This window comes from Dendroctonus ponderosae, unplaced genomic scaffold, assembly GCF_020466585.1.
Source record: "Dendroctonus ponderosae isolate FM_Combo_2020 unplaced genomic scaffold, Dpon_F_20191213v2 Dpon_F_20191213_1, whole genome shotgun sequence".
Lineage (NCBI taxonomy): Eukaryota > Metazoa > Arthropoda > Insecta > Coleoptera > Curculionidae > Dendroctonus > Dendroctonus ponderosae.
The window spans coordinates 16040159-16058743 of NW_026017110.1; the positions used below are offsets into that span (position 1 = coordinate 16040159).

At 32.7% G+C, this 18585-nt stretch overlaps 1 protein-coding gene across 20 annotated transcripts in view; it reads right to left on the reverse strand.

Annotated features, from left to right (window-relative positions):
- LOC109539304 (collagen alpha chain CG42342) overlaps positions 1–17498 on the reverse strand; it is a 133008-nt gene extending 115510 nt beyond the window's left edge. For 18 of the 20 annotated variants that reach the window (XM_048660809.1, XM_048660796.1, XM_048660791.1 and 15 more), the window contains exon 1: positions 16852–17498. In XM_048660809.1, coding sequence (XP_048516766.1) covers positions 16852–17197 — 346 coding nt within the window. In that variant the 5' untranslated portion in view covers positions 17198–17498. The remainder of the gene's footprint in view (positions 1–16851) is intronic. The other 2 variants (XM_048660840.1, XM_048660849.1) reach the window with 2 other exon arrangements.
- Positions 17499–18585: the final 1087 nt, after the last annotated feature.

Below are 18585 nucleotides of genomic sequence, written 5' to 3' on the forward strand. Positions count from 1 at the left end.
AAACTTTTTCTGGTGCTCCACTGACTTCGACCGATCGAATTTTTGAATTTGTTGTTCAATTTAAGAATTTTCTCATCTCTTGCAGTATTTTCGTATGTGTCTTCGTTTTCGAATTATTTCCATAAATATAAGTCCATGTAGGGTTTATTGACTGATTTTCCATGAATTTTCTTTAAAAAAATTTGCGTCCTTTTGTTCACATTTTATTGCGAAAGAAATTGATTTCATAATAAATTGAAATATTCGTTACATTTCTGTGTAGTTTTATTTAGATTAGCTTACAGATGATCAACCTCAATTATTGTAAATTAAACTAAAGTAAAAAAATAATAAATTTTAGTTCATAGTTATTTTAGTTCATTTTAGTTTTAGTAATATAAAGTTCAACTTGCACTTGAAGCTTCCACAGAAAAATGTGAACAAAAGGACCTAAATATTTTTATAGAAAATCACCCAGAAACCCTACATGAACTTATATTTATGCAAACAACTCGAAAACGAAGACAAATACGAAAAAACTGCTAGAGATCAGAAAATTCTTAAATTGAACAACAAAAGCAAAACTGTGAAGGTCGAAGTCAGTTTATGAAATATAAACGTTTGTGACGGGTTCATTCTGATTTTGTTTTAATTTTGGATAATTATTGAAATGTGGGTTAGTTTGTAGTCAGTAGTTAAAAAAATTATTTAGTCTATCACATTTGTGTAGAATCCTTATCTGAAATAATTAGTGTTTTTTAATCAAACGTTTGTTAGTAGACATGAACAACTAAATTAAGAAAATACAGTCGGTTCTTTATCAAAAATTAAACCTTTTCGATCCAAAATAAAAAGGAATCCCATCACAAACTACTGCGTTTGTTCGCTATGTGACAAATCATTTTTTTGACTTTGATGAATGATTTCCGGTTGAAAAGTTGAAAGTTGAAACAATTGCAAACCAAAAACGGCAGCAATCATTATGCATGCTGTCTGTATGCACGTAACTCTAGTGTTTCAAGCTTTTAAATGTCCTTAATTGCCTTTGTGGAGGAGAGACTATTAATTGACAAAAAATTCTAGTGTAATCTTACCCACTCCCACGCCTTCATTTCAATTGTAAAACTTTCAACTTTGATAAGGATCGATTTCAATAAATGGTGGAAAACAATATCATTCATGGTAAATTCCTGCTTCGACCGCAGATATTGTGATATCAAGCATTTGTGCATGGCGATTGACCACCTGGGTGAACAGCAGCAAAACGGACCATCAAAATTCACGAAGCGCAAACCACCGGAATAATCTCGACCTCGTTTTGGGGTGTAACGCCGTTTATGTGTGATGTTATCCGTTGTGGCCTCGCGCAAATATCCAGTTTGTTTGCTTTTATATTCCACCACTGTATGTACTCTAGATTAAAAGATGATTTTGCTTCAGACCTGCAAAGGCATCTGGGATTCATACATCTGGTGACACAATTGGAACAAATTGAACTTTAGGTGTTTGAAATAGGCGCACTTTATCTGCAGTTATCAACAATCATCAACAAAATATATTAAATGTATGAACAGATTCAATAATTATGTTCAACTGGCAATTCCCTTTTAAGCTTCACTGAATTCTTCTGTTCTACGGACCTTCCAAAAAGCCCATTAAATATTAATTTTTGCAATATTGCCCGTTCCCTTGTTGACAATATCTTAAGCGCAAATGAAAGTCGCTGCTGATCTTCGTTATTGTTTGCTGCGGTAAATAACTCGACTTTCCGCATTCAAACAGTGTAAACAATTTAACCTTGATAACGACAGATTGAGCTCACAAAGAAGGCATGAAATTCTGATATTGAAAAATTACTGTGAGAGAATGCGACAATCGTTTCCACTAAATATAATTTTTTTCAACAGCTGTTATACAAAATAAGTATAACAAGAACTGGGACAAAAAACTAAGAATGTTACCACCAAATTTATACTTGACACTTAGTAGAACAATGCACGCTAATACATAATAATTTGACTCTTTTGCCCCAAAAGTAAAGCGTCGAACTTTGATTGCTGTTATACAGCCACTCATTATTTAACACTTCGAAAACAAATATATATTTCTAAAAAGCTATAAAATTAACAGCAATATTTGACGTGTTCTACTTAAATAAATACAAGCTTTTCTAATTGCCCTATGGATCCGCCTGATATAAAGCAGGTAAGTAGAAAAAAAAGCACAAAGAAAACCGAAAGAAAAATAGTTAGGAAAATCCAAGTTTAAGAGTAGAGGTTATCTCACAAGACAACTCGGTTTTCATTCCTCCTTTCAGTTCAATTGAAGCAACATCGACGAAATATGGAAGCAAAACAGCAAATGTTTAATAAAGATTAGGAGTAAGAAATTATATTTTAATTAATGTCTACTTAGACTAATGATTTAATCATTTTTACCTATTAGAATAGCCCTTTGTAGAAAAAAAAATATTGCGTAACTAAATTGCTCGGAATATAATAGCTTTATTCCCTAGATGAAGCGGGGAAAATTAAATATCAATGTCAATTTCATCCAGATATTTCCCTTGATACCGTGTCTTGAGTCCTAGTCAACTACAATGTAACTTTTTCAATTGAAAAAATTCGGACCAAAAAGTCGCTTTAATTTGGAACAGTGAACAACTCCTATAACTTGAGGAGTTTCTTACGTTTAGTTGAGCGTTAACATTTGCATTTAAAGCGTGAAGTTGTCCAGAGCACTTATTCTTAAACAATTTAGACGGAGAGTGAAAATGCTTTCTTATTTATTTGATTTATGCTATAAGAGCTTTTTAACTACATAATTTGGCAAGGAGTTTTTGTCACAATTGTTCTTCAAGTAAAGTTTGACTAGTATTTAATTATATTAATAAAGATTGTATTATTATTCGTTTTTACGTGGTAAATTTTTGGCAAAATATTAAAACTGGCTGTTGTCTAAAGCACACATAAAAACGTGGAGAACATTAATTGTTTTTGGATTGTAAGTGGAAAACAAGTCCGATAAGGTTCCCCTTGCGAAAGAAACCCATAGCCTCAGTAATTGATTGAGTATTATTTTAATCCTTTCTTTAGGTATACTTTTATAAATTTAAGTAACAACTTGGGAAACTTATGAATATTCCACTTTCCCTCTGGCTTTTTAAAGATAAATCGCACAGGAAGCTTTTTTAGTATTTCGATGGAAAGTTTTTGCATAGTAATTGGCGCTGAGACGACCAAGTTTCGTTGGATTCCAATTTAATTGAATGGTTTGAAGTTTCGTTATTTCTGGATATAAAGAATCCAATCCACTTGAATTTCGAAACTTAATAATTTGAAATGATTAGGCTAAAAGAACTAATAACTTTTCGAAATCTTCAAATCGACTAAGGATTCGTTGCCAATACAGATAACGAGCGAACGTTTTGTGCTGTTTCCCTGAAGAAAAAAAGCATCAAAACACAATCGAAGCACAAAATAATTGCATTATTGACTTGAAAATACCGAATTATTCAATAGGCAATGAATTTCTCGACAATTACCCGCGCCTGTTAGTCTGCGATAATATCTGAAAATATGTGAGCAAGATCAATTTAATGATATACTATCAATTTCCGCACGATCGCTCACGGATTTATAACTAATTTGGGGTAGCAGATCGCCACATTGTTCACAGTATGATAAATGACACCTTATTGCGTTAAGTCCCTTATATTAAATCAAAGAAAAGGATGAATTATTGGATGCGGTCTTTACGATTATCACCAAGTGAAAGAATAACAATAAGCCCACATCGTTAGAAGTATTACGCAACTTTGGACTCGAGCGATTGTAAAAACACCGCCTCAAAAGCCACATGAACTAATTTGATTTAACAAACCAAAATGTGCTTTTCCATATGAATTCCTGTTTGGATTCTATTAAGTAGTTGGCATTATAAATGAACTGTTCATAGCATGCCATTAATTGTGCACTCAATTGCAAATAATAATCCGAATGATTTCCAGATTATACAATATGCCTGCGAATATTCGTTAAAGACAATTAGCAGTAAAGTGGAACGGGAGAGCAATTAATATGCTTTTATTATCGTAAAATATATCACAAACAGACATGAGTCTAATGACTAAAAGTGAAGACAAATGTTAAAAAATATATGCATCAAAGCATGAAAGCAAAAATATTTAAACTCATAATTGCAGGTTTTAATAAGGTTCGGTTAGTTACCTTCCGCCTCATGGCTCAGCTGAAAAATTGTTAATCAACTACATAAGCCCCACCTTGAGTAAAAACTTCATCATCAATATTAAATTGACATGGATCATCGGCTCTCTGATCGGAAATGGACAAAGAGGACCATAACAAACAATCGATCGAACTCATGCATGGACTAACCCAACACGCAACAGGACTTCAAGAGTCAAGAGTCTTATGGGTTCATATTTAATAGGTTTTCTATATAGCATGTTGCTTTTATTACGAGAGGCAATAGATGCAGTTAATGTTTGCCATGTAACTTTCACAGAACAGTCTAATCAAATAGGATCTATACAGAAAAAGCGTTTGATTTTTTTGCAATGTTGCTGTTTAGTATATAGGGGCTTTGTGAAGAAGGCTACCTCTATACTTTACTCTCCTAAATTTACATCTAAATGAAAACCAGCAGCAAATTCAGAATTCAATTCAACCATGAATATGCCAGAATTTCATGTTTTCCGTTGCGTTTTTGCTCATTTCTAGGAAGCCAAATGAGCAAGAACGCTCGTTTTCACATCATCAATTCAGTTAAGGAAGTGAACCATTAATAAGGAAATACTGGGAGTTTTCTCAGAAAAGTCTTGATTTCAAGAAATTTTAGATTTGCGAGTTTTTTTTTAGTTGCAAAATCGACTCAAACATGACGCTGATTTTTTCGAAGTTTCTCAAGAACCATTTGAGTAACAGAATACGTTGTAGCATCGTTGGATAGAAAACTGAAAATTCGATTCAGTCATAACAACCTGTGAAGAAGTTTTGACCCAGTAAGCGACATTTGAATATCAGACGCTTAGGTACAAGAATAGGCAAAAATATCATGTCTTCCGTCCCGCTTTATCTCATTTCTCGGAAGAAAAATGAGCAAGAACGATAATTTTTACGTAATTCGCGAGAGAACTAAATGGCCTTTTGAGAAAGCGAACCACTGATAAGGCAATGTTGGATGTTTTCTGTAAAAAGTCCTGATTTCAAGACATTTTAGATTTGCGTGTTTATTTTGTTGCCAAATCGACTCAAACATGACGCTGCTTTTTTCGAAGTTTGTCAAGAACCATTGGAGCCACAGAATTCATTTTTACATTGGATAGAAAATTGAAAATTCGATAACTTAAGTGAGGAAATTCGAGTGGTTTTGGTACAGAAAGTGAAATATGAATATCAGACACTTTATATTCATATTCATCAGACAGATTATGCAAAAATTTCATGTTTTCCGTTCTGTTTTTTTGGCTCATTTTTCGGATGCAAAATGAGTAAGAAAAGTAATTTTAACACCATTTTTTTCTCAAGAAAGTTTTAGATTTGCGTGTTTTTTTTTAGTTGCAAAATCGACTTATTGGTTGATTTGATTTTAAGGATTTAGCTAAGTACCAAGAGAATATTTGATTTTTATTTTTTTTTCTTTCCGAGTTTTATACTTATTATTTCTTAATTCGCTGAAACTAATCGAGCTCCTTTTGATTTTGTTGAAGGGGAATCCGAACTGGTTTCTGGGTTAAATGTTGGATATAGAATGCTTCATATATATATATATATATAGATATTTTCAATGGCTGCAAAAAAATCCTTACTAACTTACAAAGTGATTTTTAAGTTGATTCTTTTTACAATTTTTTGAAATCCTGGACGCCACACGAATTTCTTGTATCCATGTTATTATCTCTGCATTGTCTGAATGTGTCTGAGTTTCATGAATTCCTTGAGTTTAGATCATGCATAAGTTTAACTACAGAAAATTGCTGAATTTCTTAAATAGCACATCGTGGCATCAAACTGCGCCAACAGATTCTATGTTTACGCAGAACGTCTTCTTTTTGACGGCATAGAAGCTTTATAAATGTTGCTCAACAAACTAGAAATGCTGGTGATTTGCGGCAACATCCTGGAGGGCGCACAGGAAGAACGGGAGGGAGAGACCTGCTAAAGTGCAACCAGATGAACAGATTTGAAATGTTGTTCAACTTTTTGAAGAAGATCCAACAACAGGTGCTCGACTCATTGTAGATGAGTAAGTTAATGAGCTCTAGTAAGTAAATTTAGTTTGAACAAATGGTTTATGACACAAAAATGTGTTTTGAAAAAGTAAACGAGTACAACTTGCAATAAGTGAATAACAAAAGTAACATGAAAAAAGCTCATAGAAATACAAAGGAAGAGTTAATAAAAAGAACATATCTAACTATCTCTAACCTGTTTTAAGACGCCGACTGTTTCCCTTACAAACACTTTTTCCTATGAGAGAATTTTAAATATTCTAATAAATATTGAACTAGTGGAAAGCCTGCTCATTACTCAAACTCATGGAAGAATTTAACTCCATAAAAATTGCCAGTAATCTTGAGACACTCGTAGCATTAGACCCGATTAAATTGTACATATGCTTCTAAGAATAAATATTGTCAATAAATCAATCAATATTTAATCTATACATGATCAGACACAAGCTCATTATCAGGTCTCGAATGCAAAAAATTGATCTTCTATAGAAAATGATTTCTTTCATACCGAAACCAGAAAGAAACTGATAAACAGTCACACCAAAATCTATTTAAATATTATCGTCGGGGATGGGAAGACAGCACAATCAGTTTTTCCATAACTCCACCTCTTGAAGTGACATGCCAGATTACAATATTGACGCCACGATTTGCATAACCATTTATATTGAAATTATCTGCATAAATTTGTCAAAGTTTGCATTTACTTGCTCAACTTATTGTGCTAAAAGGGTCATGCAGTCTATATTTTAATATTGCTTGAACGCCATCGGACTGGACTAACTTGTTCGAGGAGACCACCCAAATATTTAATGTTTTGCTTATATTGAAATACGATATGACTATAAAGTTAATTACCATACCAAATGAAGGATAACTCTTTGGCTTGACATTTCGTATTATCACGGACTAATATTAAACACCCAGTTTCTCAAGCTTATTATTTTCAGTCAGATTAGAACTTCGATGCTTTGGGTTTCCCTGTTAATATAGCTACTAGAAGGGAAATTAGATTTTGGATCAGTTTCAACTAAGTCTGCCAGGTCCACAATTCCTGCTTCGCTAGATATTATTTGTGACTATCCGAATCTATTGCCATGGAGTTTCCTTTTCAGCAATATGCTTTCCAGCTTAAAACGCAAATATCAAAAAGAGTTAATCCAGAAGCACAAACTGAGATTAAAAGAAAATGTTATTAGGTGTCAAAGATTAAATAAACTATCAGAAAGAAATGTTTCCTTAAAAAACTTATATTTAACTGAAGCTTAATGAAGTTGTTACAGGAGGTAGCCTTAAAGTCTGTGGCGGCTTTCTAAAACTGCATGTTTTGTATTGGGGATCATTTAGCAATACCAGTGCATTCAACACTAAGTATTTAAAGAATAAGTAATTTTAAGCAATTACTTATTTTTTAAAGCAAATAATTAATACGAGTTTCTAATTATTTAAGTAGTGCACTCAAGACCCACACTTGTAATAGTTAGAAATAAGACACATCTTACAGACGGAAGTCGTAGAACACAATAAAATAGAATGCTTAGAAGCAACATGAAAATCGACAATAAAAATTATGCTATAGATTAACTAGTAAATTAAAAGTGAGGTGGAGTCAGTAGATTTCCGATAAGCGTGTCATTCAATTAATATAAGCTTAATGAGGCCCTTAGATTGAGATTCTGGAGCAATTAAAACCAAGTGCATTTTTCTGTTCAGCATTTAAACGTCTTCATAAAAGAGAAAAATAATCAAATGACAAATTAAAAACTCTTTCACACCACAGATGCAAATGTTACTTTGATAATCGAAAGGAATTGACAAGAACCAGCCATTCCAAAGCCCACGAAGATTAGCCGTTTGCGGAATACTAATTTGCACCAATTTGCACTTTTGTGATAGATTTACCACATTCAATGAATGTTATTTGCATATTTCGATGTCTTGATAGACCATCCTGAAGTATAGCAGATATGAACAACCCGCCTCAGTTTCTCTTAATGCGGTGTCTTCTGCCTACATCCCGATATGTTAAAGCACAAGTACCAGAACGTGCATAATTAATTCATCTTTCAAAAGCCGGGTTATTTATTCGGTCCTAATGAGTGTCTATGTTCGGAAAGCAGATAGTCAATTAGTGCTTATTTATAGTTAAGACGGTAATAAAGAATCGATATAAACCAGATCAAATCGAGTTTTTAAGCGAATGGTGGCTGGATTTTTACATTGAAGGAACGTTGGATGGATGATACGCAAAGATATAAGGATAACTTAATTAGTATCTGTAATATTTATGAGTGAACTTGATTTATGGCTGAGTCATAAAATTTACTTTAAGGACGTGCTGGTATATGAGTATCAAGAATGCGGATCTTTCTAGTTAAGTATATTGAATAATTACATAACCGCGGATAAATGTGCGATTATCAGAGGCTTTTTATCCGGGATAAAAACTGAAGAATGTCAGGAAGTAGTGACATTCCTGTACACTCAATTGTAAAAAAAACGTTGATAAACCGAAGTTAAAAAACGCAGAAGCCAATTGAGTTTTTCTTGTCAGTAAGCACATTTTATGAAATTCGATCAGTTTTGTAGCTCGAAATTAATTTTTCTTTGACACAAAAATATGTTAGGGTTTTGCGGAATCTCGACATTTTATTGTTTTCTTTTAAATAAATCCTTTAAACAAAAAATATTTTTTTTTTTTTAAATGCAGGATGTGCCACAGTAGGTATCCGATGAAATGGTTGGCACGCCACCAAAAAATTTTATATTCACTTTTTCTTTAAAGAAGAGGATATGGGAGGATTTCAAATTTTGAGCTGAATTTAGGGATTTCATGAAATTAGGCCAGTGTTTTAATGTTTTTATTTGTCTTTACACGGTCAGAAATAATTTTTTTTCAGAATCTCACCACAATTTCGAAAATAAGCTTCCTCAAGGCCTAGAGAGGAAAAAAGTCCTAATGCTCTCAGTCAGGGCAAAATCTCTCGAAATACCTACTTCAAAAAATTTAAAAACTGTCAAGATAAGCCAATTTAGTGGAGTTGAAGTGTAAGGGTTTAGAGGCTGAAGTTTTGGAGCAGGGAATTTAAAACACTGGATTATTTAACAATGCGTGTGTTTTGTCCACTCGCGAACCCCATAAAGGGAAAACTTCCAGGAAAAAATGTAGCCTTTGGCGAAAAATTCTTCGAACTTATAAATAAACGAATAAATAACGAAATAAAATAAAACTGTACAAAACCAACATCGCACTCTTAATTTAAACATAGTACTCAGACAACAATTAAGGCAATCCGGTATTTAGAAAAAATCTTAGTACAAATAGATTTGATAAAAATATGGTAAAACAAAACATATCAATATTTCAATGCAGCTGTGTTTCTATCCATTTTTCGGAGCGTTCTATCTTTGAACATAAACGAAATATTATATATATATAAACTCGCGTATTTTTGAAAGCTCTTCTTGCCTTTTCACATACTTTACACATACAACCATATAACCTGTGAAGACGTAAAAGGAATTTACGTCCGAACTACATTACGGCTTTATAGCTGCGTCTATGTTACCAGACGTCTACATGGAATTCGGTGTCAGTTTCTGTGTTATCTTGAGCCAAATGAAATTTATTGGCAATGGTGAATAAATCGAACATTAATATTCCCAGGCCATCTATTGAAAGTCGTAAAAACATTTTATTCTTGTATTGCGTTTAACTGGTTTTCAAGCTTAATATCCAGCTTTCTGCTGTGTGTTTCATAAAAACAATATTAAATTTGTTGGAGCAGCGAACATATTTTAAAACATTAATCATATGCGTATTATCAAACACATTAGGCAATATTGATATGACAGGCGTGTTTAAGCCACGGATTTAGCTCATTACCCGACCTATGATATTTGTACTTGAATCTAGCATTTTTGGTGTGCAGTATCTAATTGCACAGCCGCACCTTGCGACGTCAACTAAACCGCATTATTCTTCTGTTAATCTGTTCACATTCAGTCGCCAGGCCAATGAAATAATGAAATAATCAATGCACCAAGGCAATGAAATAATCATTTAAAATATAATACATTTTGTAATATGGAGCAATAAAAAATATTAAAGATGTAGTCTTGTTTTCAGATAGCGGGGTTTTTGCAGTAGTTTCATTAATTAATAATATAACTGTTAAATATTCAAAAGTTTGATCAAAGTTTTAAAGTAAAAACAGCACTTCAAATTGATTAAATAATTAGTTTGCACTGTTTTGCAGCTGACAACATTTGGAATACAGTTTCAACTTCCTACATATGTACCTGACTAATTTTAAGCCCATTTTGCGTTTAATAACAACTTAGGATAGCATTCAGCAACATTCAAATGCAGCTCCATTGCCATAGTTTAGTAAATTCTAATTATCTGACAGCTCTGTAATATTAATAATTTTCTACTACCTTTTAGCTAGGATCCTCCTATTGCATTAATGTAGCGCACTAACTAGGTTTCGCAGTTTCATGTTGCTAAATGTAAAATTCACCTAAAGGAGCACCTTTGCCTTGCTAAACGAGTTGAAACTTTGTCAATAAAACGCGACATGTAAGGAATATGAGAAGGCGATAAAGAGAATATGCAATTTTAAATTTTAAACATGCTCTGGGCATATTACGTATTGTTAGTAAAATCTTTACGAAATTTAATAATACTCACTGTATAGTTCGCTTTTAAAATGGCGATCAAAATCTTGAACAAGAACCTATAAGAGAACAAGAACAATATCAAGAACAAGTAAGCATTTAGCCAAGGATGATTTGTTTAGATTCTATAAGGATCTCTGGAAAAAGAAAGTCGCTACTGAAAAAAAAAGGAAATCTGGCAGACAGTTGAAGCATTATTTTTAAGGTCTTGTATAGCCAGCAGTAAGGAATTGTTAAAAATAAGGTAAAACGCTCTAGTTACAGCACTCTATCTACAGGCTATACATACATTATTTGTGGGAAAAAACACAAAACTGAGTGTAGCTGAAACAGATAAAGGCCGCCTGCATTTAGAAGTCAGACAGTAACAAACCAAACCAATGCAATTTGTAAATTACAGGATAATATGTTTTCTCAAATTGCTAGAACAGTTTCTGTCGTCGGTTTGACTGAAGCTGATGAAATTATTTTCACGTCAGTAAATTAGTTGAAAAATGAGTTTCAAAATATACTTAAGACACATAATTGTTACTACTGCACTAATGCTGATTTCATTATAAATCTGATTTCATATAATTTAGTGTTTAGCAGAGTTCAATTACATCAATTTAAAATTCACTTTCTATGATGTTAATTATTGATTAGAGGCGAACTCAAACTTTGCCGCGTGCTAATAAGCGTAAACTAAAATTACAACTAGTAAACTCATATAAGTAAGCAACAAACATAATAAAACTTTAAAAAATTTGAAATTAAATTTCCCAATTGAAAAGGTGTTATTACCTACATAATTGAAAAATTGACTCATTTTTAGAACATTTTGGATGTGTAAGAGAGCCATGATTAGAATATTTTTCCCAAGTTAAAGGAGTTTTTCTATGAAAATAAATTTCGAAATTAAATAGTAAAATGAGAGACAACGAGCAAAAATTTTAACTTCTGATTTTATTAGATCATAAAATAAAGAATCCAAAAAAATTATAGAGTATCTTTGATGCAAAAGGCTCAGACATGTGTAACCTAAGGAATTACTGAGTAAACTATGAGAAATTTGCAGAAATGTTTGAAAACACCTGAAAGAAGTCACGGAAGATGTTAGCTGATACAATCCAGCTTATTTTCGAAATATTCCAGCCACATTCTTCCAATTCCAATTCCATCAAAAACATAATCAGACGGGCTTTTGAAATTACGGTCCCCCTAATCTGTCTAAACAACAGGAATTTCGAGTTGGGTTGTTTCGAAATCCATCTATGTTTTGACACTTTACTATAGTCTCCACATCGGAACATTCAATGTCGTCTCTGGCTGGGTCAACAATAAAACCGAAGGTAAAATATTTACCTGGTAGGACAACTACAAAAGTTGGGCCGTTATATCTTTCTCGGCTGAACGTTCCTTTATAATAGTTTTTACACTTCCATCTGTGAGTACACATCTTATTAGAGAGATTTTCAACGGAAACGTGCTTTTGGCACATGTGTTGTTTCCAACAGCTGGCCCTAAATCCTACATCTAGTACAAAATAATTTTCATCACATTCGAAAGTAATCGGCCGAATCAAAATTTCCTTCAGGCGCATGAAGAAACACAGAAGGATCTTATATATTATAAAACATTCAAATTTTGATACCGTATTAAATGATTACTGTCATAAATTGTCTTGCAAATCATGCACGGAAGCCATTAACATTACCTGTTCAATTTATTATTTTAAATGCTTACTTATGGAAGGAGTTTAGTGCAGTCCTAGTTAAATCACGCAAATCGTAAATTCAAAGTTAACAACATTCTACTGAAAAGTCCATAATGACATTTCCGTAAGCTGATGGTGCCGTGTTTTGTTAAAAACACGGCCTTGTAATTGCAGGGTGGTACAGTATATGAGTTCTAACAAGAAAATATAAAACAAACCAATGCGAAATATAGTTCCATGTGGTGTTTAAGACATTTAATTTAAAAAGTCCGTTATGAAATTAAATACAAAGTGACTTTAAACGCCCTTTAACTTCAGGAAAAAAAATGATTTGTTGGCTGTATCTAAGAGCAAAACCAATATTTGATTTTTAATGCAATTTAAAGTAAAGCTGAGCCGGAAATATAGTTTAACAAATATTTGTACGCTCATAAACTTACAGATACTGCTTGCTTGCAGCAGTATCTACCCTACTTACTAAGCGGGATATAAATTTATTTTCAAAAAAAGTCCCCTTGAGCGGACGCCTGAAAGTGACACTGTTCACATTGCAGATTAGATAATACAGTTATTAAGTTAAATTTTGCATTAGCAACTCAGTTATTTGAGGTGAAAATTGGGTAAAAATGCGGGTATGGTCACATCACATTCAAATAAATTATGAATAATAAATGTACGTATAATAGTTGACTGTTGGAAATTATGAATAACGAAGAAATAACTAAACTGTAAATATGGAGCTCAAAGAAAGGTTATATTTCCATTATGCTCAAGTTGTTTATTTAGCAGATTCCACAGAATTAAGTGTGAGAACCAACTTTGGCTTTTTTTAAATAGCAGCTAAACAATAACATTTGCTTAACCAATTCAAAGTTATTAACGGCAACATGATGAAACTGCTGTGTGTATTCATTTGCAAGTTCAAACTTACTTCAACCATTCGAAAATGTTCTAATTAATGTACGTTTTTATCGCATCCTTTTCAGCTTTCCCAGCCAAATTGTTACTCAACTTCCCTTAGAATTAATTCATTAAAATGAGCTTAAAGGGTTGAATAAATAATTTAAATATCATAATAACTCATTTTATTATTTTTTTACAGCACATACATTCAATGAACTCGAAAGGCAAACTCTTGGTACCCAATGATAAACACGATAATCGGTAGGAAATACATGAATTTTTAATCAGATTATCTAGAATATATATTCGAGCATAACACAGTTTCAACATAATCAAAAATGTATGAGCATTATCTACTTATCACACGTCAAGTTGCTACTGAAATCCTTAAAATTCTGTACAGAAATCCGGGTTTACTTAGCATGCAAGTCGTTATACTGTGTATTCATATTTTAATATAAATTGGAAGCACCACTACAGGTTTTGTATAAGAATTCTAATTTCTCGGAGGTTTTTATATTTGATATTAATTATTATATTCTTGTACGCCTCAGGCAGATTAATAGTTAATATTGTACACAAAACAAACCCCTTAAATATACTAACATTGTGTTAATAATTCTACCAGTCCGTAATTTTGAGAGTGATTTAACGTTATTACGTGTAGATTTTGCGCAATAATTCCGTGACCAATTGCTTGAAATATTATAGAGAGTAGTATTTCTGATAAATAATAAGCATTGATTCAGATTATTAACTACTGTTAGAAATGAAAAGTAATATTTGGAATGGCCATGCTTCAAGGAACTTGAAGAAATAAGATTTTTTGGAGAAGTTAATTTTTCGATTCTTCAGTTGAAATCCGACACAAATCTATGTCTTAGAGCTTTAATACCCAGAAGCTTTAAAGCATGCTTATATGATAAATCATTTGAACCAGAAACTTCGCTATTGCGTGACCTGGAAAATGACGTCAAATAGCATCTTATTGCAGCCAGTAAAGAATAGCTGTCTCAATAATAAGCCAATGTTTCCGAAGCAGTTAAATCGAACAATACATAAATAATGGCCTGTTACTTCTCTTATTGTATAACAATTGACATCTCTAAATACTTTTAATTATTCACATTAAATTCGATTAAGGTATTTGAAATATGTAAGACGACGCCGAACCAATCAACCTCAGGTTCACCTCATAGAATTTCAAAAATGTTGTAATGCTTCTGTAAAGTCTATGATTTTCACAAATGCATTTATTTAATATAAAATGTTTGCTCAATGTAATGATCTTATAATGTTTGTTTAATCGTACGAATGCTTCTTTATATTTTAATGAAAGTAAATTAAAATCAAACTTTCGTAAAGCTGATACCTACAAAAACATTTTTAGAATTAGAACCGACTGGCCAATTCCGGCCAATTTCCAATTAAATAAAACCAGCTCTAAATAACTAAGAGTTTGCCCTTTTATTCATGAGCCAATAACAAAACGTTCAATCTTTCCTACAGCTTTTGCGTGCAATTTCAGAATGATATTGTACTAAAATTCTAAATGTCTGTAACATTTTGTTGCCCAAAGATGTGCGTAAAAATTAGGAAACCCAAAATAAAATCAATTGAGAATGTCAACTTAAAAATCTTAGGCAAAAGTTAGGAATTAAGTTTCTACCTTAACAATATATCTTACATTTATTTTAAATCACTAGAACAAATTCGATTTGGCAGGAGAATTTTGCCTTAAAATTACATACAAAACGTAAAATTTACGCGTTAAGTTGCCCAAGAAATGCGGACAAAGTTCACGCCGACATTGCAAGTTGCCGAAACGACCGCAAAAATTTTCCATCATCATCAACATATTATTCTTGAAATATGTTTAGGTTTGTTAAATTCTTGTTGATTTATTAATTATCTCAAATTCTGCGTCCTTAGAAATTGGACACAAACACATAACAAATTGGAAGCGCCACATATTTACAAACGAAATTTTTCACAACCATTAATTGAGTATATTAACCACAATTCAAAAACGTATTGATATCTCTAAAATACAATCGTTGAAATTCAAATCTTATAAACCTCAATTTGCAAGTTTCGATGTTTCACAACAATTTCAATTTTTTCTGAATAGGTATACAAACCCACTTCGTATCAGCACCAAGATCCCCATACTGACAAAATCTCCTTATCTTAAGCACAGATTTGTTTACAAATTACTTACATTTTTATTAATTCGAGTGAAGGGAATTGCACTATTAATCGCCTTGGGCCCGACAGAGGAGTCATTTATCACTTCTTGTAACCGTTTTTTTATTATCCCAGTTTTTTGAACAATTAATTGTCATTCGAATTAGGCAAATTGCGTTAGGGATATTCGAAGCAGGCACAAATAACTATTTTAACTTTCAGGCAAAGTAACAGAATATATTATGTAAATTTTAATATTATATGACGTAAAGTTTGTTTCAGGTGTGCGCACTTCTTCAACTAGATATATTTCCCAAGACACGATGTGGAAATGTAAAATTTACGTAAAAAAGAACGGAGCAAAGGGATGATTTTTTCGAATGAAGAAGGTTGGCGATACTTTTGGCAATAGTTATGAGTTAAGGTTTCGCAACTTTTGAGTGGGTAGTTCAGTTTTTCATGTTCCATATCAAAAGCAGAAACGGTGCATTTACGGGATACCTTTAAAACATTTTTTTATATTTGAAGATCCTGTACCCATTTTATTTCCACAGCCCAATCAGAACTTCGTTTGGCATTAAACGAAATAAAGATATTTCTAATGGATGATAATCAACCGGGAAATATCTGAAATGTTTTCTTCAACGAAGCACTGTGAATTTGTAAACATCAATAAAACAATTAAAAAGGAAACAATCAAAATGGTTTACTCCATACTTGGCTTTCTTGTCCGGCTTCATTAATAACTCATCAAATCAAATACGTATTAAATTTTGCGTTGGCTCAGCAAGAACTAAGAACTGGAAACGTTTTGTCTTCGCCACCATAAATAAACCTATAAATACCCCAAGGTTTCCCCATTACAACCTATAAACTGTCTTTCATAACAGCAAAGCTACTAATAGTGCAGACTTATTTTAGAACACCCTGTATATATTTCTGCTGAAAATGGTTGCTGATATATACTTAAAAATAAATTTTCAAAATCAAAAACTACTCGAGAAGATATTCATAAAATATAAATAATTTGGTAACAAACTTTCGTCGTTTTGACTCTCTTTAACGGCATTTTGTAGACTTATGCTGGCGCTGGCAAAAAGCTTGATTTAAGTGTGGGAAATTACCGTTGAATGTACAATACGTGTCTTACCTGCTGGACAAATGCATTCAGGACCATCCTTTTGTAACGTTGGATTGCCTGTAGATGCCAAATCCCTCACCACTCTGTTCCGAAATATGTTCACAGTGTCTCTTTTTATGCCATTACTGGCAATATCCACGGTTTCCGCGTACTTTTCTTCCAAGAAGACAATCCTCTCTTCCAGACCTTTTATTTTCGTTTGAAAACGGTATACATCCAAACTGGTCAGCCCATTGGCAATCGAACTCACTACACAAAAGAGACACACCAATAAGGCCAGTACGGTAAAAGACGAAGATTTACTCTTCTCGACAAGTTTGGCCCGCTCGGGCTCAGTGAGGGGATCCGAATCCATTTTATTCCTACTTTGGAAAGTATTTAACAATGCTGCTTGTTAGTACATTATTTAGAATTGCACACGTGGAATAATTCGTTTTCATCCCCCTTTGTACATGTTTACCAACAGTATTTGCTGCATAAATTCCCGAAAAGCGGACGGACGAATCTCCGTTGTTTCAGGCGACAGCTCTGAATAAAAGCTCCCGAAAGCACGCGAGTTCGATGCGAACAACACTGAAACACGCAAACCACGACAGAACTCACTTCACGAGCGCAGCTTAACTGAACACAACGATGCTCGATGCTCCAACTTTTTGGTAGAGATCCGCAGATGAGCTTTAAGTTGCACGGAAAGAGACGATCAAGCGTCGGGATAGAGCGTATAGAACCAAAACAGGGAAAACTATCGGTTGGAGCTTTTGAATTGTTTCACAATTCTTTGCCAAGAAGGACCCTAATTTATTTGGGGTGAAAAGCACACAAAGCCCCTTTATACATCAAGGAAATCGCAAAAAAACACTTTCAAAATTACTTCATTTAAACCTGAATTTATTTAACTAAGATCTTTTATGTGTTCGTATCTATCTCGAATAGCATTCGAGAAAATCTTTTGTGAAATAAGTTTTTGCATGATTTTTCTAATAAACTTATATTCACGGAAATAGGTACCAAAAATGCTAATTGAAACGCAAGTAAAATAAGCATTAAATGTATTGAAAATTCTAAATAAAAGTTGAAAATTTTAAAATAAATTGAATTTGTTACCTATTTCTTCTTAATACTATGTCTATGCGAAGCAAAGCAAGCTGAACGTTTTGCAGAAACTTTATAAAATTGCTGTAGGTATACAAGAATTGTGTAATTTTTAAGAAGACGAAGAAAGCTGGTAAACAGGATTAGATTTTTTAAGTATTCTCGTGGAAGACTGAAAAGTTAATTTTTTGTCGATTTGGTAAGTTGCAGAGTCGAACGGCATCTAAAATATAATAAGAATTACATGTTCGGGATTTAATAAATGACGTTGATGAGGGACAATTATCATTAATCACATACAAATTTTGAAATATATGTAACTAAAATGTTAAGGAATCAATCAAAATGTTAAGAAAATATGATAGACACTATATTAGTAACAAGAAGCTTAGAAAAATACAGACAAACTGGTCCAGAAAAATAGTTCCCAGAAGGAAACGAGTGAAGAAGTTTGTTGATGAAGAAACTAATCAAAACTATTTATCTCTCGCATTCTCACAATGTCACTCGATAGTCTAAAGAAAAACAAATTTTTATCAAAAAAGTATCATAAAACAACAAAAGCGATTTTGTAGAAAACTAATCCGTTTACAAATTTATAATAACGGTTACCATAATTTTTAAGGAGAATGTACTTTTGTAGTTAAAACA